Source organism: Hypanus sabinus, chromosome 27, assembly GCF_030144855.1.
Source record: "Hypanus sabinus isolate sHypSab1 chromosome 27, sHypSab1.hap1, whole genome shotgun sequence".
Classification (NCBI taxonomy): domain Eukaryota; kingdom Metazoa; phylum Chordata; class Chondrichthyes; order Myliobatiformes; family Dasyatidae; genus Hypanus; species Hypanus sabinus.
In genome coordinates, this window is record NC_082732.1 from 29,171,540 (window position 1) to 29,192,736 (window position 21,197).

General features: G+C 40.3%; 1 protein-coding gene across 1 annotated transcript; it reads left to right on the plus strand.

Annotated features, from left to right (window-relative positions):
* Positions 1 to 1,148: 1,148 nt before the first annotated feature.
* Positions 1,149 to 19,755, plus strand: park7 (parkinson protein 7). The gene is made up of 6 exons (XM_059952129.1): positions 1,149 to 1,307; positions 6,149 to 6,250; positions 7,073 to 7,132; positions 8,461 to 8,530; positions 18,336 to 18,422; positions 18,795 to 19,755. Exons 1-6 carry the CDS (start codon positions 1,218 to 1,220, stop codon positions 18,947 to 18,949), a joined length of 564 nt encoding a protein of 187 aa, XP_059808112.1. The 5' UTR covers positions 1,149 to 1,217; the 3' UTR covers positions 18,950 to 19,755.
* Positions 19,756 to 21,197: the final 1,442 nt, after the last annotated feature.

Sequence of the window (21,197 nt, forward strand, 5' to 3'; positions counted from 1 at the left end):
TCAAGTCTACTCCATTTTTCAATCATGGCTGAATCTTTTCTTCACCTTCCCTTTCTTCCACTTTTTTCCAATTAAGAATCTAAAAATCTCTTCCTTAAGTACAGTGAACGACCTGACCTCCATGCCCTCTGAGGCAATGAATTCCACAGATTAATCAGACTCTAATTGACAAAATACCTCCTCACCTCAGTTTTAGAGAAGTTCCTTTATTCTGAGGTTGTACCTTCAGATCCTGGACTCCCTGACCAACAAAAACATCTGTCCCATTCTGTTTCGGCCTTCCATTATTTTGTAGGTTTCAATGAGATTTGCCCATCATCCTTGTGAACCTCATCAGTACAGGTCCACAACCATCAAGTGCTTCTCATACATACAATAAGGACTTGATGTTTTGTTCATGATCACAGAAATCCCTGAAAGTGGCAACACAGACGGGGTGGTGAAGAATGTGTGTAGTACGCTTGTCTCCACTGTCCAAGGTACTGAGTACAAGAGTTGGGACTAGTTCAGCAAGCTGGTGGCTTGGCGCAGTTCTGGTTGCATACTATAGGAAGGATGTGATTAAGTTTAAGGGGCTGCAGAAGAGATTCACAGGATGTGGCCCACAGGATTGCTTGGGTTATCAGGAGAGAATGGAGATCTGAGACTGATTTCCCCAGAGTGAAAGAGGCTTAGGGGTGATCTTATTACGATTCATAGAACGTGAAGGGATAAGATGACCTTTTTCTCAGTGTAGGTGCGTCCAAAACGAGAACACATAGGTTTAAGGTAAGAAATACTAAGGGTCAAGATTTTCACAGGGAGGTTGGTGGGCTTATGGAGTGAGCTGCCCAAAGTGGTAGAGACAAGTATAATTACAACAGCTAAAACACATTTGGACTGGTATATGGGCAGGCAAAATTGGGATGTGGTCCAAACACTGGCAAATAGCTCTAGTTCAGGTAGGCATCTACACTTCATGGACAAGTTGGGCTAAAGGCCTATTTCTGTAATGCATACCCTGGCAACTCTATTACCACGATAAAGTAAAATGTTTCATTTGCAGAATTGAGCATTTCCAGAATTATTTTTAGTGTTCTTTTGCATCACTATTCTTTGAATGAGTTTGTTACAGTTTATTTATTTTGAGATTGCGACGCGCAATGTCTGTACTCGTCAGGACCCGTACTTCACCCTCCTCCCCTGTACTACGCAGCAGCGCCGTTCACTGTGCCAAGATGGCGGGTAAGAGGGCGCTGCTGATTTTGGCCAAAGGCGCCGAGGAGATAGAAGTGGTAGTTCCTACCGATTTGATGCGCCGAGCTGGGGTGAGTAAAGTGGGTCGGATAGCTTTTATTGTATAAAATTTGAAATATCATTTCTTTGGCATTAATTTGCGGCGAAGTGCAGAGTTCTGTGCAAGGTGTGATGTACGTGGGAGTTGTCCAATCACAACGCAGCCTGGGCGCCGTGTCGGATTACGCAGCCAATTAGTTGGTGGTAGGGGAGGGACTTTGAGAAGCTAGTTGACCTGGTCGAACGAACCTCGAATTCCTGGAGAGTTCTGGAGTCCTGGAACATCATTTCCTGCACTTGCAGTAAGCACTACTCTTGCAAGTCATTCGAACGTTATTTAACATTATAAAAATAACCCGTTTTGGCAATCATTTTATATAATTATCACAATTCAGTTGTTTAAATGTGCACTATTTTTTGCACAATTAATTTAAGTGATAGAAGTAGAGCATAGAACCAGGTGCTTCGGTACACTGGCCAAGCACCCATTTACAAAAACCGTATACTAATCCCTGGTATGAGACACCAATGCCCTTGAACAGGAAATAAAAACCCTACAAAAGGTAGTGGATATAGCCCAGTCCATCACAGGTAAAGCCCTCTCACCCTTGACCACATTTACCAGGAGTTCTGTCGCAGGAAAGCAGCATCCATCAAGGACCCCCACTATCCAGGCCATGCTCTTTTCCCACTAAAGCCATCAGGAAGGACGAACAGGATCCTCAGGACTCACATCATCAGGTTGAAGAACAGTTACTACATGTCAGGATCAGGTTTAATATCACTGGCATATGTCATGAAATTTGTTAACTTTGTGGCAGCAGTACATGATAATGGGGGGGGGGGGAGGGGGAACTCAACCATCATCTCTTGAACCAGAGGGGATAACTTCACTCAGCCTAACACTAAACTGATTCCACTACCTATGGACTCACGCTTAAGGACTTTGCAATTTGTGTTCTCGATACTTATTTATTATTACTTTTCTTTTTGCATTTGCAATGTTGTCTTTTCCACGCTGACTTTGTCATGTGTAGCTTTCATTGATTTTTTTTTGTTTCTTTGTATTTACTGTGAATGCTCACAAGGAGATGAATATCAAGGTACTTGTATGTTGACATATGTACTTTGAACTTTTATTCTCCCCTCTCCACATTTTTCATTAATTCTTCTCTGACTCCTCCACTAATATTCTACCACTCATTTATACACTACAGGTAATTATTTGGGATGTGGTAAGAATCTGGAGCAGTTATTGGGAGAATTGAGGTGCTGATTGAGCTGCTGAAATCGCAGACCTCAGTTGTAAAACATTTCCACAGATTTTTGTTCTGGCAGTGGAAAATTAGGTAGTGAGAGAGGGTTTGAAAAGGAAAAAAAAGAAGCTGAAATATAAAAACAAATGCTTGGGTTCAAGCAGTTAACTGGAAAGGGAAATGGCGGCAATGTTTCCAGTCTCTTTAAAATGTTAATTTGGTTTCTGCTTCTAACACAGATGCTGCCTGACCTGCGTATACCCAGCATTTTCTGATTTTAATTTGGCAAATTCCATGATTTATCAAAAGTACTTTAGTGATTTTTTTAATGTTTCACCCAAAGGAACTTCAGTTGTGTGATGTGATTATTGCATATGTGTCCATCTTGTTAAGCTGTAGCTAAAACCAAGGGTCCATGATCGTGTGCAGTGCTTCTGTATGCACTGTGCTATATTGTCCGATGTAGGGTTAAACTGAGGCGATCATTTATACCTATGTAATATTCCGTGGGATGGTTTTGCAGAAGAGGGCAATGCTATTAGGTGTCCTAGCTAATTAATATATTACTTCCCTTTTCTGCCTTTGATCTAAATATTATTTGACTATGGAGGTGTGAGTCAATGGGAAACTGTTATTTGGGGGAGGGTGTAGAGAGAGAAAATCTACTGGTTAGTTTTATATTGAGCTGAAAGGAGGATGTTGAGCTTGTTTTGCCAGCCATTTCACCCATATTCTATGGTGTAAGGTTCAGAACTACTGCGGCATCCATCAATCTATCAAACTGTGATAGAAGCTTGGGGCCTCCCTCCAATTATTTACTTTGTTAACAAACATTAGTAATGTGTGAGGCATAAGAAATGGACCGATTTGATCACAGATCAACTTGTATTCTGTTTGGGTAGTCTTCAATTTAATGATGTCAACATAAATTTCTCTAACTTCCAGTATCCACTCCCTTTGTCACCCCTGCTTCCTTTGTTTTCTGCTATTGCTTCTGTCATGATTATCACTTCTCTTTCCCTTTTCTGACCCTCACAACCTGCCTATCATCCACCCCTTCTTCCCTCTAGTTTCCCACCTCCTTCTCTTTATATTATGGTCCACTGTCCTTTCCTACCAGGTTCCATCTTTTTCAGCCCTTTGCCTTGTCCACCTATCACCTCCCAGCTACTCACATCATTCCCACACTCCATCCCTCTGCTGCCTGTCTTCTCCTTCTCCCTTGGATTGACCCTATCACCCACCGACTCGTGCTCCTCCCCTTCCAACCACCCTCTTGTTCTGACTCTTGTCTTTTTTCTTTCCAGCCCTGATGAAGTGTCTTTGCCTGTTCCCTCCATAGCCACTGCCTGACCTGCTGAGTTCCTCCATTCTAGCATCTGAGGTTTTTCTTGTGTCTGCACAGATCAATCTATTCCTTTTCTTGTACCTAATCTCACCTTGATATTAAATAATTTTTATGTGTTGACAAATGTGTACTTAGAGATATCAAATCAAAGAGAAAATGTTACTTAAAATCTATAAGTACATGTTAGTTTATTAGTGGACAGTATTGTATTGAATGTATTAAATATTTATTTGTGTTGGAGATGGAAGAGTAGGTTTGGTAGTTGTGGAGAGAATGTTCCCATCGGAATGGTGATAGGTTGCTGCAGTGGAGGTGCCTGTTGTAAACTTCCACCTCCAGAGTCTTGCTGTGGATTGATCTAAGGTTATGTAGCCCAACTTTACCAGTATTTTCCCTTCCTACACTATCCTCTATCTTGGCAGCATCTTCCTGCTTCTGGTTGTTGCAGGATAGTAACAGATAGGGCCAGAGGACTTCTGTTTTTGCCATGATTTGCAGTTTATTGGTGCTTTGTGTCTTTTTAATGTCAGAACCAAGAAGTGGTCTGTGTTGTCCCTATCAATTGTGCCTGTTATCGTTAGCACCTGGGATAAATTAAATTATTTTATTTATGGGTACAGTGAGGAACAGGCCCAACAAGCTGCACCACTCAGCAATACTGTACACCTATTTAACACTAGTCTATTAACAGGGCAATTTACAATGACTGTTTAATCTACTAACTGGTACATCTTTCTACAGAGGGAGGAAACAAGAGCATCCGGAGGAAACCCATGTGGTCATGGAGAGACATACAGCTCCTTACAGTCAGTACCGGAATTGAACTCTGAGCCCCAATAGTGTTATGCTAACTGCTACACAACCATGGTGCCCACAATCTATATTTGACTTTTGCTGATGTGGTTACAACCAGTACACTCCCTTCTCATAAATGTTGTAGCCTGGCTTTGGAACGTCCTTGTACGTTTTCTCATTTAACTGCACTTGGCTTTCTTCAGGTCAACGGTTTGGTATGAGAATTTTTGCATGGGTTTAAACTGCAGATAAGTATATTGGTACTGCTTCCTGCACCTGTACAAAAGTGGAATTTGTACAAAACCTGAAGGGGTGGTATGGTGGGGCTTGGAGGGATATATATCTCTAGCAATGTATTAGTTAGCATTATTCTCAATAGGCCTCCTGACTCCACCCTCCTCTCTCATCCTGCTTTCTGCCAGATTTCCTTCTGTTCTATCCTCCACACTTTGAGATTCCTGTTCCTGGCCTTCATATCTGCCCTGAAAAGACATTCCACGTGAATGCCTTTAAAGGTGTCTTCCATGTTTCCTTAAATGGGCTTTCCACACACTATTTCCTCTTGTCTCTTCCTCAAAACCAGAGCTTTGTTATTGCCTTGAACTTAGTTGTCTTCCACATTGAACAAATTATCCTTAATTTTCACTGGCTTCCACAGGGTTCCATCAAAAGATGCCCCTTTTTTCAGTATCTTGAAAGGCTAGTTCTGCCCATGACTCCTTAGCCACCAGCCACACCCCTTCGGCAGTTTTCCATACTGTAGCACCTGCCCTTTTCACCTCCTCTCTCTTACCATCCAGGCAGACAAGCATTGCTTGCAGATGAAGCACCAGTTCACTTGTGAACTAGTGTATTGCTTTTGGACTCATTATGGTTACCCCACACCAGATAAAGTGTGGCACTGCTTTGAAGAGCACTTCTTTTCAGTCAGCAAGAGCAATAGCAATAGCAATAGCAATCCTGTGCTTTTTATTCCCAGTTCCACTGCTGCAAACCTGTCTTCAACTTCCTATGTTGCTTCAGAAGGAACAGTTTTCTTTCTGGGACAGTTACAAATGTAAGAACTAATGGAATAAAACTATTGTACTGATAGTATTATTTAGAAATATCAACAATTTCTTAATCAGCTGACTGAAGCTCCCAGTAAATTCAGCAGGGCCCCTTTCCCACACTCTGAACAGACGTTCTTTGTTCTCTCCCCTCTTGTGCCAAATTGCAACTTCTTATTTCTCTGCTGATGTTGCTTGGCTTTCCACTTCTGGATCTTCAGCATCTACATTTTTTTTAAAGGCACTCCAACTGGAATTAACCTGTTGTGTATTGTTTACGCTGATGCTAAATTGCATTACCATACATCTATTCTGGATTTAGAAATTTCAGTGGCAAGTTTGGAGGAGCAGCCCATTCAAAGTAACACTGTCCTCTGTTACTTTTCAGTTGGCAGTGATGATCAACTAAATGCTTTGTGTTTCAGATAACGGTAACAGTTGCTGGACTGGCTGGCAGTGGATCAGTAACCTGCAGCCGTGATGTGGTCATTTGCCCTGACACCAGCCTAGAAGATGCAGTCAAACAGGTAACATGGCTCTTCTTCTGTGAGAGAATTTAGAATTAACTCTTGCTTTGGAGAAATTGTTCTTTGAAGGAAGACCTAAACACAACAGTCCTGCAATAATTGTGTTTTTATATTCTGATTGTGCATAATTTTGACAATGGATAAAATTGCCTCTGGTATGCATAGATTAGTTAATGCACATGTGTGTGTAATGTCTTGTTTCCATCTCCAAATGGCTTAATTTGCACTGAGTAGTCACCGCTGTCTGTATTCATAGGATAATAAATCCATTGTTGAGTCCTGAATATGGTAACACCAAACTTTACCACTTTGACTCACTTTTCCATGTTCAAGTGTAAGAACCCTGGGAGAAAGCTAATTTCCTTTTTAAGAGTTGGTGTAGGCTTTTGGCCAAAATTTTTGTTTTGGGCTGTAATGTTTGATTATATGTTGAATACCATATTTTGCTGCACCTGTAAGACACTGTACATTTCAGGACAATCTGTTCTTCTAAAATGCATATCAGATAATACTGCATCGTCTCAAACCAGTACTTGTTCTAAAGCTTGTACTTCTGTTTTCTGGTTTGTTAGAGGGAATCAGCAAATCTTCAGTAGCTGAGTTTGAATGGTAGATGAAGCAAGAGTTCAGTTGGGAAGAGGAATTCAGGACTTAGTGTGACTGTTAACTGTCATTTCATCTTTTTTTTCTCTCTCCATACTGAGTTAAATTCCTTCTACTCCAAAACGTAATAGACTTACCGCTTCACTTCTGTATAGAAAGGGTCAGGTTAGTAAAATTTACTATTGGGTTAGTTGATGAATGTTTTTTGTCTCTCTACAGTGCCCATATGATGCAGTTGTACTACCTGGAGGGAATCTTGGAAGCCAGAATTTAGCGGAGGTAACCCCAAGTTAACACGTGCCTTTTTTAGTTACAACTCATTTTGCCTTGGAAGCTGTACATATTTGACAGATGTTCTGTTTACTCCACATAATTTCCTTCCTTTTGTCCATAAAGAACTTTAATGTAATACTTTTCTGGCCATACCAGCATCTTCTAAAATCAAGGAGTTACTTGGTGAGATCCAACTGTTCTGGAGACAGTGTGATGAATGAAATATTCCAAACTGTAGTGAGGTTAAATGACTAGGCCCAGTTGTGATGTGTTTCAGAGATAAACTACTGAGAAGTTGCTTTGTGTTTTAATAGTTTAAACAGTATTGTCACCTGGCATGGTTGAATAATACTTGTCTTGATGCTGTTTGTTTTTAAAGTCCTATAAACTGGATGATTTGAGATTCCCAGAGTCGCACTGATGGTTTTTCTATATATATTTGAATACTTTGGACACCGCTGATGCCTAAACAACTTGTGCTGTGATATGGGGGGGGGGGGGGGGGGAGGGGTTGAGGTGTGTGGAGAAGGTCCTGTGAACAACTGGTAAAGAAGAGTGCTAACAGGAAGCAGATTCTTCCTGCGAAGGAGCGTGTGACAGAACCCTCTTGGTTTTCTATTAGGAGGTTCTTGTCTGTCAAAGCCAATTTTTTTTTTTAACCCCCTCCTTTCTTGGTTCCATCTATCACCAGCCAGCCCCCTGCCTTGCTCTCCCTCTCACCTTCTGATGCTGGGAAACCACCTCTTTACATCTTAGTCCTGACGCAGTGTCTAGATCCAAAACCTCGAAGATTCCACTGCCTCCAAGGATGTTGGTTGACTTGCTGAGTTGCTCCAGCAGTTTGTTTTTTTTGCACCTGTAGGAGAGAGAACATGGATGGTAGAACTGGTTGTTTTGTCAGTAAATAACTTGCCCTTTTAGACCAGAAAATTGTGAATTATTTGATATTTGGGAGAGATTTACTCCAGGAAAAAGGCAGAATATTAAGCATTGTATCTGAGCTTCATCCTTGGTGCCAGGAAACAAGCTCAACATTCTACTCCCTCCGTAATGCCCCCGATGTGTGAAATGATTTCTAACCTTCTCATGCAGGAAAGAATCACAAGGCTGTTGTACCTTAGTGCACTTCAAGAGAATTAGTGATTACTAACTTCAGATCTACATTTGGCATTTTAAATACAATTTTGTGTATTGTGGGATCTCACAGCCTTTTACAATGATTTTGCAGAGTTGAAAAGTGAAGTAAAGAACAGTATATATTACTGCCAATCACAGTGGCTGTTTAAAATATAAATTCACAATTGTTCATTGAAACTTTTTTCCCTTCCTACTAGTCACCTGCTGTAAAAGAGGTGTTGAAGGCCCAGGCAGATGGGAAGCGTTTGATTGCTGCTATCTGTGCAGGTATGGCTAGAATGAAATGGATTTGAAACTGTGTTTATCTCTGTGATTAAAGCCTTGTGTTCATGGAGACCAGGACTGTATTTTATTTTTGGTCTGTATGATAATAGATGCTCTTGCTCAGTAGAGATACTGGAATTGACCTCCATAATCAAGTTAACCAGTGTGTCTATACCATTTTTTTTGTTGTTCGCTCTTACACCTTTATCAAGCTAATTAGGAACATACCATCTGCTTTTAGTTAATATCACACATTATAACTGCTTGAGGGTGACTAGCATCTGAATGCCAGTGAGAGTGGAAAGCTTAACTTTTATCGGTGAACCTGATATAGCAAGAAATGCTTCAGGCAAGTAAAATTGACAGGAATCCACAGGGACACTAGGATTGACAATCAGAAGTGTGATCACAGGTGAAATTTCAAGGAATGAGTCATAAAAGATGGGTGGTCGGGTGGAGATATGTCTGTACCAAAGGAGGTGTAAGGCGCTCCTTCCCTTTGCTAGCCTGCAGGTCACCCTTGGGCAAGTGTAGCACCTTCTTAGCTTCTCAGATCAGGGTCATGTAAAGTCATTGGAGCAGGTGGTGGATGGTTGTATAAGCAACTGGTGCATATCACAAGTCTTGGTTATGTGACAACTGACACCAGGCAGACAATCTCTGAAGGGTATTGATAATGACTGGGGTCACTTATCTTGAAAGACACAGCTTGGAAGAAGGCAATGGCAAACCACTTCTGTAGAAAAAAATTGCCAAGAACAATCATCGTAATGAATAGACCATGATCACCCACATCATACAACATGGCACATAACGATGATAAGAAGAATGAAAAGGATCTTGGGAGAAAGTTTTTTGTTTAGTAATTATCAGCCAGAGTACATAATTAGATCATACATACAGCGGTTTTACAGCAAGAGACAATTAGATGTAATGAGGACAATTACCGTGGGAGGATCTGAAAAGAAAAATACAAATTTTAAAATTGAAATATTAGAACAGCATATTACAGGCCCTTTGGCCCACAATGTTGTGCTGACCCTCAAACCCTGCCTCACATATAACCCCCCACTTTAAATTCCTCCATATACCTGTCTAGTAGTCTTTTAAACTTCACTAGTGTTTCTGCCTCCACCACTGACTCAGGCAGTGCATTCCACGCACCAACCACTCTCTGAGTGAAAAACCTTCCTCTAATATCCCCCTTGAACTTCCCTCCCCTTAACTTAAAGCCATGTCCTCTTGTACTGAGCAGAGGAGCAGGGGAAGAGGAGCTGGCTGTCCTCTCTGTCTGTTCCTCTTAATATCTTGTACACCTCTATCATGTCTCCTGTCATCCTCTTTCTCTCCAAAGAGGAAAGCCCTAGCTCCGTTAATCTCTGATCATAATCCATACTCTCTAAACCAGACAGCATCCTGGTAAATCTCCTCTGTACCCTTTCCAGTGCTTCCACATCCTTCCTATAGTGAGGCGACCAGAACTGGACACAGTACAACAAGTGTGGCCTAACTAGAGTTTTATAGAGCTGCATCATTACATCGCGTCTCTTAAACGCTATCCCTCGACTTATGAAAGCTAACACCCCATAAACTTTCTTAACTATCCTATCTACCTGTGAGGCAACTTTCAGGGATCTGTGGACATGTACCCCCAGATCCCCCGGCTCCTCCACACTACCAGGTATCCTGCCATTTACTTTGTACTCTGCCTTGGAGTTTGTCCTTCCAAAGTGTACCACCTCACACTTTTCTGGGTTGAACTCCATCTGCCACTTCTCAGCCCACTTCTGTATCCTATCAATGTCTCTCTGCAATCTTCGATAATCTTCTACACTATCTACAACACCACCAACCTTTGTGTCGTCTGCAAACTTGCCAACCCACCCTTCTACCCCCACATCCAGGTTGTTAATAAAAATCACGAAAAGTGGAGGTCCCAGAACAGATCCTTGTGGGACACCACACCACTAATCACAACCCTCCACCATGACCCTCTGCCTTCTGCAGGCAAGCCAATTCTGAATCCACCTGGCCAAACTTCCCTGGATCCCATGCCTTCTGACTTTCTGAATAAGCCTACCATGTGGAACCTTGTCAAATGCCTTACTAAGATCCATGTAGATCACATCCACTGCACTACCCCCATCTATATGCCTGGTCACCTCCTCAAAGAACTCTATCAGGCTTGTTAGACACGATCTGCCCTTCACTAAGCCATGCTGACTGTCCCTGATCAGACCATGATTCTCTAAATGCCCATAGATCCTATCTCTTAAGAATCTTTTCCAACAGCTTTCCCACCACAGATGTAAGGCTCACTGGTCTATAATTACCCAGACTATCCCTACTACCTTTTTTGAACCACGGGACAACATTCGCCTCCTGCTAATCCTCTGTTACCATTCCTGTGGACAACGAAGACATAAAGATCCTAGCCAGAGGTTCAGCAATCTCTTCCCTCGCCTCGTGGAGCATCCTGGGGAATATTCCGTCAGGCCCCGTGGACTTATCTGTCCTAATGTATTTTAACAACTCCCAACACCTCCTCTCCCTTAATATCAACATGCTCCAGAACATCAACCTCACTCATATTGTCCTCACCGTCATCAAGTTCCCTCTCATTGATGAATACCGAAGAGAAGTATTCATTGAGGACCTTACTCACTTCCTCAGCCACCAGGCACATCTTCCCACTTTTATCTCTAATCGGTCCTACCTCCTATATTGTTTAACTAAGATTTAGTATACGTTGCCAAACAATATTGGGTGAGGAAGAATTGGTGGAAGTTCAAGTGTGGGTAGGAATTTTGAGTACCTGGAAGTTTAGAGTAGGCCAATCAGAAAGTAAAGGCATGGGTGAGTGTTCAGTAGTGGGGCAGCTGAAATGATTAATGTTATGGAAGAGGAAATGGGCTGTTTAAAGATCAGGAAATACAAGTTCCAGAGCAGAATTTTGCTGAATTTAACAACATTGTTGCCAACAGTCTGATTGGGTTTCAGATGGCTCTAAGGGAGAGAAGTGCGGTCTTTTGTCATGGAGCAGAGTCTGTGATGGGAAACCATACACTGTTACAATGATGTTGGACTTTAGGGGTGGGTTTAGGAAAGCTGTCTGTAGCTTGACATTGCAGGGATCAGCAGCTGGAGGTAAAAAAGCCAGGTTAATTCAGCCTACATTTGGAAACTATCTTTGTTTCCCATTAATGTGGTCATGTAGTTGTGAATTGTGCGTCCTTGGCAGTACCGAGGTGGTGTGAGTAAAGAATCCGTTCTAGTTCTAGCTGCAACTGGATAGGAAAGGTAAAAAATAGAATAGTCTTGCCTAAATCAGGAAAAGGAAGTGATGAGTCAGTGTTGGGTATTCATAAACTCACTCAATTTAGGACTGAACTTGCTGACATGGTGACTGAGTAAAGCTGTCTGAAATAATAGGGAAAAATTGAGTGTAAGGTGCTACTTCCTGTCTTATTTTTCACCCAACAAGACTTGTAACATTTGTGCGAAAAGTTTGTATGCTTGACTGGTTGGTTCTTGGGTTGAAGAATCTCTGTTGTAGCCTTTAAAAAGGCTGCACTGTATCACTTACTAACCACCTCTGGCTATTTCCTAGCACTCTGACCGCAATGCTCTGCACAGTTTGAACTTTCCTGAATGGCATTTACAGTGTGTTGAAAACATCCTGCATAACCATAACTTCTCCTCAAAACTTTTCCAATTGTTGGAGCAGTAGCAAAGATCAGTACAACTGATACACATAGTAAATTTGAAATCTATTTTCTTAACACGTTTAACTACATTTAAAATGAGAGATTATAGTAAGAATTGAACTCTTCTGTCATGCAGCAGGGCACTAAAAGGCGACAGTGAATTGCTTCTATAGACTAGGTGAAAAAAATCTCTCTCATTTTTCCTGAGCTGGGATAAATGTAAAGATTTGTAGTTGGGACCACTGTGCAAGGTGCAGAGAAATGGATCATGTGGGCCTTCAGCAACAAATAAAACGCCAGAGGAACAGCAATTCAGGCAAGAAGAGACAGCCGGCATTTCAGGCCAAGACCCTTCATCAGGAGCCCTGATGAAGGGTCTTGGCCTGAAACTTTCACCTTGACTTCCCCTCCATGGATGCTGCTTGTCTTGCTGAGTTCCTCCAGGATTTTGAGTGTATTGCATCCCTAATTGTCTCATTTACATTTACCATCATTTGTAATGTTGTCGATCTACTGATGATTTTTCATTGCTGCACAGAAATATTTGGCTATCTCTATTGCAAGTTTGAAATATTGAAGTAATTCCAATGAACCAAAAAAAGAGTCCCCGAACATATCAAACCTATGTTGGTGATTATTTTAAGGAAAAACTGTTACTCCCTCAATACTAACCAAATCTGATTGGCGTGTTACTATTTTCATATGTAACTTTTGAGTAGACACTGTTCTGCTGCATTGGTGGTAATATAAGTAACTGTAGGTCTGAGTTTAGTGTGCAAGCATATGGGTTGGGTTATTAACAAGAGGTTTTTGTCTTGCAGTCAGTGGTTAAGGAATACCTTAATTAGTCTTTATTAAACATCTTGATTATTGAAAACTTGCTGCTGACTGGAGAGTATGGGGTAAAGGGTCATGGTCTGAGGTAAAATAAATAATTGCCATATGCAGAAATGTATAGAAATTAGCACTTTTTACAAATGGCAGTAGATATTAGGTCAAATATACAGCTTGTAGCGATGTGTTACACACAGCGCTGAAATAACGACACGCAGTCGGTAAGTTGTTTCGAGACTAGTTTATTCAAACTTTGCAGCGCTGGCATTTAATCCCTAGCGCCTGCCCTCTCTGGGCGGAAATGACATCAAAGGTGCATTACCAAAGTCTCCCCCCGCGCGCTGGCTATTAGTGAGCCAGTTCGCCTGTGCAGAAAGTGGGTCGCCACAAGCTGATGATATTTGTTAAACAGAATTTGAGATATTGGAGGACTAGAATGTTGAAAAAGCAGCTGTAAAGAATTCAGAAGTAAATCTGCTGTAATCTGGTTGAATGGAGCTGAAATTTGGTGGCATACAATTCTTACATTGTATGTGCTGTCACACTGGTAAAATACTTATCGAGTGTTTATAATGTACATGGCAATAATCAGCACCCTTCATGATTATTTCTTTATGCTGCTAATGAAGGTGAATGTGGGCTGAGTTAAAATATTTCATTGCAAATCATTACTCCAATTAGTTGTATACATAGAAGACTAAGTAAATGGGGAAAGGAATTTTGTTAAAAAATGCATAATTTGCAGCTTAAATATAGGATCAGAATAAAACCAATCCTGTGATCCAGTACTCCAAAGATTATCAGTGTAGCATGACATCTAAATCCTTCCAGTGTTTACAGTGATGTCAGCAATGACTAGACCAACCTGATGGAAAACTGTCCCAATATGTTTTTCACTCATCGCCATCAACACAGCAGGTATATCATCTTCCAACAGGAATTTAGGTTGGATAATTCGGCTCATTTTGTTTTAAACCACCACCCTTATTTCCTGGAGGTTAGGAATGAAGGACCAGAATTCTCCTTGTAATAAAAGAATATGGTTGTTATTTTCTAGATTCATTCCTGAAGGTAAGTGCGTTGGGTATCGGTCAGTTCCTTGCTAATTTCTTGGAGGCAGATTGAGTGTTTTAGTGAGAACCTTATTTAATGGCTTTTATGTTTAAGCAGCAGCACTTTGAATTTGTGATTGATTGATCCAGTTCCTGCAAGATGCAGCTTGGCTGGGAGTTGAGCCAATTTACTGAGGAATAAATTGAGTTCGCCTTCCATTCTGTGTTGGTCTTGGTATTTTGTGACTGGGATGCTAGCAAGATGTCCTGGTCTTAAAAAGTAGTAGTATAGGATATTTGGTATGGATTATTGAGGCTTTTAGTCAGTTAACCTGCCCTCATACCCTAAGGATAATTGTGCATGACTTCCTAGGTGCTGTACTGGGGGTTCCTGGTCTATTCTGTCTTGAGGTATAATTGCTGATCCAAGTCTTAAGTTTACAAGGATGTTGCCTGGATTGGGGAGCATGCCTTATGGGAATAGGTTGAGTGAGCTTGACCTTTTCTTCTTGGAGTGGCGGAGGATAAGAGGTGACCTGATAGAGGTGTATAAGATGATGAGAGGCATTGATTGTGTGGATAGTCAGAGGCTTTTTCCCAGGGCTGAAATAGCTAACATGAGAGGGCACAGTTGTAAGGTGCTTGGAAGTAGATACAGAGGAGGTGTCAGGGTTTTTACACAGAGAGTGGTGAGTGCGTGGAATGGGCTGCCGGTGATGGTGGTGGAGGAGGATACGATAAGGTCCATACAGGGCTATGGGTAACCTAGGTAATTTCAAAAGTAAGTACATGTTCAGGACAGCATTATAGGCTGAAGGGCCTGCATTGTGCTGTAGGTTTTCGATGTTCTATGTTCTGAGATTGCTTACTTTGCCTGTGAGATGTATATTGTGACTATGAGACTAATTGAACTCACATGATACCGTAAATGCTGCTGAAAGAAGTACAGACACAGTGCTTGTCTATGGCAGTGCTGCTGAGTTAATAAGGAAGCATAGCATGTTTTGACCCTCAATTTCTGTTGTTCTACAACTTCTATATCCATTATGTTTTTGATATTTACTGAAGAAAAATAGTGAGCTAACTGTACATTGGCTGTTATTTATCTGCAGAGGAATGTAAAGTGCTACCATGTTACCTCTATATGCTCACATTTCCCCCCCCCCCCACTGTGGTTTTAAAATGACTATGTTACACACTCTATTGTAACTAATCTAGGGCCTGTTAGTAATTAGTTGATTAAAGCAACCAAGTGTGCTGTCATATTGAAATTTCTCAAAATGCTCCTTGAAATGTCACTGACACATTGGAAAATGTGACTTCAATCCATTCTCGACGGCAAGTTCTGATACATTGTGCTGTACCTTCCTGCTCTGCTAATATGTTTGAGTGATCAGCAGTGATGCTGAATCATTCCTTGTGTTCACTTCACATTTGTTTTCTGGATAAAATTAGATTTTTGTAGATTGCTTCGTCATTTGAATGAGTAATAAACCTATTAAAATTAATTGGTCTATTAGCATCAAAAAATAAGGCAAATTTAATGCGTTTAATCCTTTCAAGGTGAACGCCAAGTGTCAGTTGTGTGATTAGGAGTCCTTCATGCCCTTGGTAATAATACAAGTGAAGTCTTCCAAAAATTGCAATACATTCTGTTAAAGCTTTTCCAGTAGGCAGATTAGGCATCAAAGTGTCTTTTTGCACTGCTATATTTTTGAGTGTTTGTATGATGCTTTGCAAATTGTAAGTTGGGTTCCTGTTAAATAAAGTGCTATCCTTGTTATCTATACTTAATATAAAATATACTGCATATCTTATTTGTTTTCACCCCTCACAGTTAGAAGTTGCTGTTATTCAAGACTGATTGCTGCTTCCAGGTTTCTATTTTTGCCGTCATCCAATCTCCCCAATCTCTGATCTAGAGGTTGATCTTGCTATAGGTGGGAATGGTCATAGTTCATCTTTGAGAAACTGACCTGTAAAAGATACTAAAGCACAATAGACTTGAATCTGGGGACTTTGTATCTTTCTGGCATGGTTCTGAACCTTTAGGACAACACAATGCTATTCTCTCTCTGTAGGGTAACCAATTTTCATTTCCCTGCTCTCAAAATTAATGATCAGTTTCAACGTAATAGTCAAAGCTGCTTCCCTTTTGTGCTATTTATATTGATGTCCGCTGTTAGCGTCATTGTTAACGTAAGAATATAAGCAATGAAAGGAGAAGTAGGCCATCTGGGCATTTGTGCTTACTGTGCTAGTCTAAGGTTATGGCTGGTTTACTTACCTCAGTACCATTTGCCCCTACCACGCTATATCTCTTTATCTTAAAACTCTTAATCAATCTTTATTGATTGGACCACCACAACCCTCTTGGCTTGGTATTCCCAAACATTCATTTCCACATAGGTGAAGAAATTTCTTGCCAGTCCTGACAGGCCAACCCATATTTTGAGAAACAAGATACTGCAAATGGTGGAATCTTGAGCAACAAACCATCTGCTGGAGGTTCTTGGCAGGCTGAGCAACAGCCGAGGGAAATATTCCTGCGTCTACCTTCAAGTCTTCCAGAAATTTCTTCCAATGTTCATCTGAAGTGTTTTGGATATAGGGCCAAGCTGTCCTTTGTGTGGAGGAAGCAAACTGTTTCCTTCCTGACCCCTGGCTGAGCCTTTTGTTGTACTTTATACACATACTTTCTTGTATGTGTCCAAAAACAAGGCATCCACAAGTTCCCTCATTGAGTTCCAATAAGCAGATGACAACAGTGTTGCAGCTCTCTCAGAAAACCACCTACAACAGATTCTCACTGCCTTCAACTGTACATACATGAAATTTGGACTTATCATCAATTCCAAGAAGACTCAGATCATCTACCAACCATCACCAACTGAGACAAATCGGAGAGAACCATCAGTTTAACTTGGCGAAACAACCCTGGAAAACGTGGACCATTTTCAGTATCTTGGAAGTCACCCCTCCTCCAATGTCGACCTTAATGATGAGATCCAATGTCGTCTTATATGCGCTAGAACAGCTTTTGGACGTCTCCGAACAAGAGTCTTTCATGATCATGACATCCAAACAGACACCAAAATGTTAGTGTACAAAGCAGTGATGATCCCAACTCTCCTGTATGCATCAGAAACTTGGACAATGTACCGACGACATCTGAAGGCACTTGAAGAGTTCCATCAACGCTGTCTTCAAAACATCTTAAATATCAGCTGGGAAGATAGAAGAACCAGCGTTAGCATGTTAAATGAAGCGAAAACAACAAGCATTGAAGCCTACGTCATCAAGAACTAACTAAGATGGAGCGGTCATGTTGTTTGGATGAAAGATGAACGTCTGCCGAAACAAATCTACTCCCAGCTTAAAGAAGGCAAACGTAAAAAAGGTGGACAAGAGAAGAGATTCAAATACGTCTTAAAAGGCAACATGAAGAAATGTAACATCGACATCAGCAATTGGGAAACCAATGCCAAGGACAGGAAACTCTGGCAAACCATCATCCGAGAAGGAACAGCAACTTTCGAAGCCAACAGATGTGCCGAATTAGAAGAAAACAGAAAGAGAGGCAGCAACAACCAAAGCCCAATCTGCCATCTAGAACTACCTGTCCTGAAAGCAGAAGAACTTTCAAAGCCAAGATTGGATTCATAAGCCACATGAGAGCCCATAAATAGATCAACAGAATGAAGACCATCATCCTCGACCTCAAGGGATCACGACCACGACGACGATGACTTCCTTGGTAGGGAGAATAGACCAGTGGATAATATTCCAGGCATGGCAGAAAGTCTTTAGACCATCCTCTCCCCAAATAAATGTATAAGGAAACATGGAAATTAAGAGCAGGACAAAGCCATTCAGTCATTGTATTTGTACTAATATTCATTACTATTCCTGGCTGATCATCTGCTTCTGTACTTTCCTCCTGCTTTCTCTTTGTTTCCTTTGTTCCCTTTTATATTAAAAAAAAGTCTAATTCCTTTAGATCAACGTATTGTTTGATTTCCTTATTGCTAGTTGTGCCTACAGTACGATATAATTTTAAGTGTACAAGGACACCAAGTCCCTCATAGCAATCTTAAAGTAGGTATCCTATATGACGCCTGTAGACTGGTTAATTAATTTGGAATGTACAATATATTCTTTTTAATCTGATTAATATGATAACTGTACAATTAAGTATCATCATCTGTTTTTCAGGCCCCACAGCTCTACGGGCTCATGGGATAGGTTATGGAAGCAAAGTCACAACCCATCCCCTGGCTAAGGACAAAATGATGGATGGAGGTCAGTGTTTGACATTTGTGTTTAATCTAGAATGATAGAGTCTGTATTGGGTTGAAATTGGTCATGAAATCCTGTAAAATTCCTGAAGGGCTCAAAAGTTTCCTTTAAGTACACAGCTTGTTTTAGTGTGCTCAGTTGGATAATGTAGTCTGTGCAAAATTAGCGAATTCTATCCAATTCTATAGATAAGATCTCTAGAAAAGCAGCCTTTTTTCCCCAAAGTTTGAGGATAGCATCAAGCATTTTGAGAATTTGCTGTATTTTGAAGTTAATCTTGCAATCTGTTTGGCATCACAATAATCCTAAAGTTTTATCAATACTTGGATAATGTTCTTGAAATCCTTGCTCAGTATGTTTCTCATTCTCTTGCAGGTAACTATTCCTACTCAGAAGCTCGTGTGGAGATAGATGGGAACATCATCACCAGCAGAGGGCCAGGCACCAGCTTTGAATTTGGCCTTGCAATTATTGAAGCACTTCTGGGAAAAGAGGTGGCTGAGAAGGTCAGAACCCCCTTGGTTCTGTGAAATTGCCATCCTTGGAACACTGCGTGGTTAGGGGATGGTTAGAGGGATTGGTTGAAATGATTGTTTTGAAGGTAGAATGTCTCCTGTGCATAATTAGAAATAATGAATTAAACTAATGTCTTTAAAACTGTCAAAATTTAATGTTGCCATGCAGCAGGGCTACAGACTGTAAACTTAACAGATTTAAAAACCTGACAGTATCCAATGGTGTGTTTAAACAAAAAACTACACTTGAATTTTTGTTCAATTGTTTTGTTACGTGAATCGAGTAACAGAAGCATAAACTAATTTGAATTTTTTGTTTTTATATTTGAACAATTCAAAGTCCATGAATCTGCTGGGTATGCTGCTTTTTCCATGCATCTTCTAAACACCAGTTTTGCTTTCTGCATTTGAGTACTTCACAGTGTTACACTCTTAAGTATTTGGGAGCCAACTTTTCATTTCTGATTGGCTTCCTGTTCATTTGAGAAATGTTTTGCTCAATCTTTCAACTGATAAATATTTTCCTTTCGCACATTGTTCGAGTAATTTAAATCATATCATATCCCAGGTTATATAAAAAATTGATGCTTGTGAATGCTTATTGGATGTTAAGTGGAAAGTGTAGGATTAGCTAAAATGCCACAAATTAATAGGCTTTAGAATTCCCACTTGTTTAGCTTGACCTGAAACCTTTGAATAGACACTAAGCAGCAATAATTGAACATTCACTGCCTAGTAATTTGGCTGTTTAAATACCGAAAATTCGTGGTGTAGTACTCATAGCTTTATTTATTGCAAGAAATAAAAATTGATCAATTATACCATCTGTGTTTTTATATTTATTTTACCTGGAATATCAAATTATCTGATGACAAAACCAGTAGTCATCTTTACAACCAAGTAAGAATTAAGTTTCAGTGTTGGGAATATTATCTAAAGATACAATGAAATAGCAGTTCTTGGGTATGTAACTGGAATAGTCACTTTTCCCAGAGTCATCTACCAAACTATATAATCAAAAACACTACATATTTAAAAATGATCTGATTCTATGTATATTGTGATAGGCTTTAAATGGGGCTTAAACTGTGTTTTAGGGATACGTTATGATCAGTTCTGCAGGAATTGGACAATGTCATTTGTGAATGAATGTGTTGAACTTTCTCGTTTTGATTCCACTTCCTGGTTGCTTTATTTCATTGAGTTTAGATCCCTAGCTGTCATTGGGGTTTGGTTTGATTTCTCTGATTTTTGCCTCCTTTTCCTTGAAGCCTTTACAGAAACAGAATTCTACCTTCCAGCCCCCTGGAATCTCCTCATGACATAATCTGTAGCTTAATTCCATCTTCTTTCTGTGGCCTAATGCAGCTATCTCTTTGCATTTGAGATTACATGTATTCTGCATCTTTTTTAAATCAAATTGCATCTCTGCAGGATGGTATTTACCAATTACTCTAGCTAGCTTCTAGCCAGAATTTCATAACACTACTGAAGGAGGTACTTGAGCATGGGAAATTCCAGATTTAAAAAATATATACTTTCATCCATTAAATATTCTTTAATTACTTCCTTTTGCTCTACCACCTTCAATGACATTTGAAAAGTGGTCTTTATGAATGCCAACATGATGGAAATGGTGTTGGAGCAATGTTCCCTGGTTGACATTAGGAAAGAAGGCTCAAGCCAGGCTTGAATAAAATTTACTTGTTTCCTTGATCGTTATGGTTTAGGTGAAACTGATAAAGGTTGAGAGTTATGATGCAAACAAAAAAATATGTAAAAAGAAATAACAGGAAGACGGGAAATAAAATGGATAGAATAAAAATGTCACTAGTGGATCTCTGCAGCAGTTTCTGGATGTGGCTGGTGATGGACTAATAGCATTTGATGGATCCTGGACAGGAGATTTAAATCATTCAAGTTTGATTTTAGTTCTAAACATGTACATTCCGGAAGCATATTTTCTTTATTTAAAATCGATTGTGAATGTACTTGAGTAAATTCACGTTTAGACTAAAAAAAAAGAGCTTTTGTAATCTGTCCATATCCTTACTGATGAGGATTGCTGTTGTACTTATTACGATGCTTATTCATCTGTTAGTAAATGGGGTGGTGGATAATGCCTTTGTTCATTGCTATGGTGCTTTGAGTTACTGCAGAACTATTAATTGTTAGTTGCCTTGTGTACACTTGTAAAATTAGCCCCTTTGTGGGAGATGGTATCAGTAATTTATTTATGCAGTGTAAATATCTTGCAGGAAGA

Coding starts and splice junctions, on each gene's coding strand:
- park7 (XM_059952129.1), top strand. CDS start 1,218: ATGGCGGGTAAGAGGGCGCTGCTGATTTTGGCCAAAGGCGCCGAGGAG. Junction 1,308..6,148: donor ATTTGATGCGCCGAGCTGGG/GTGAGTAAAGTG, acceptor TTTGTGTTTCAG/ATAACGGTAACAGTTGCTGG. Junction 7,133..8,460: donor GAAGCCAGAATTTAGCGGAG/GTAACCCCAAGT, acceptor CCTTCCTACTAG/TCACCTGCTGTAAAAGAGGT.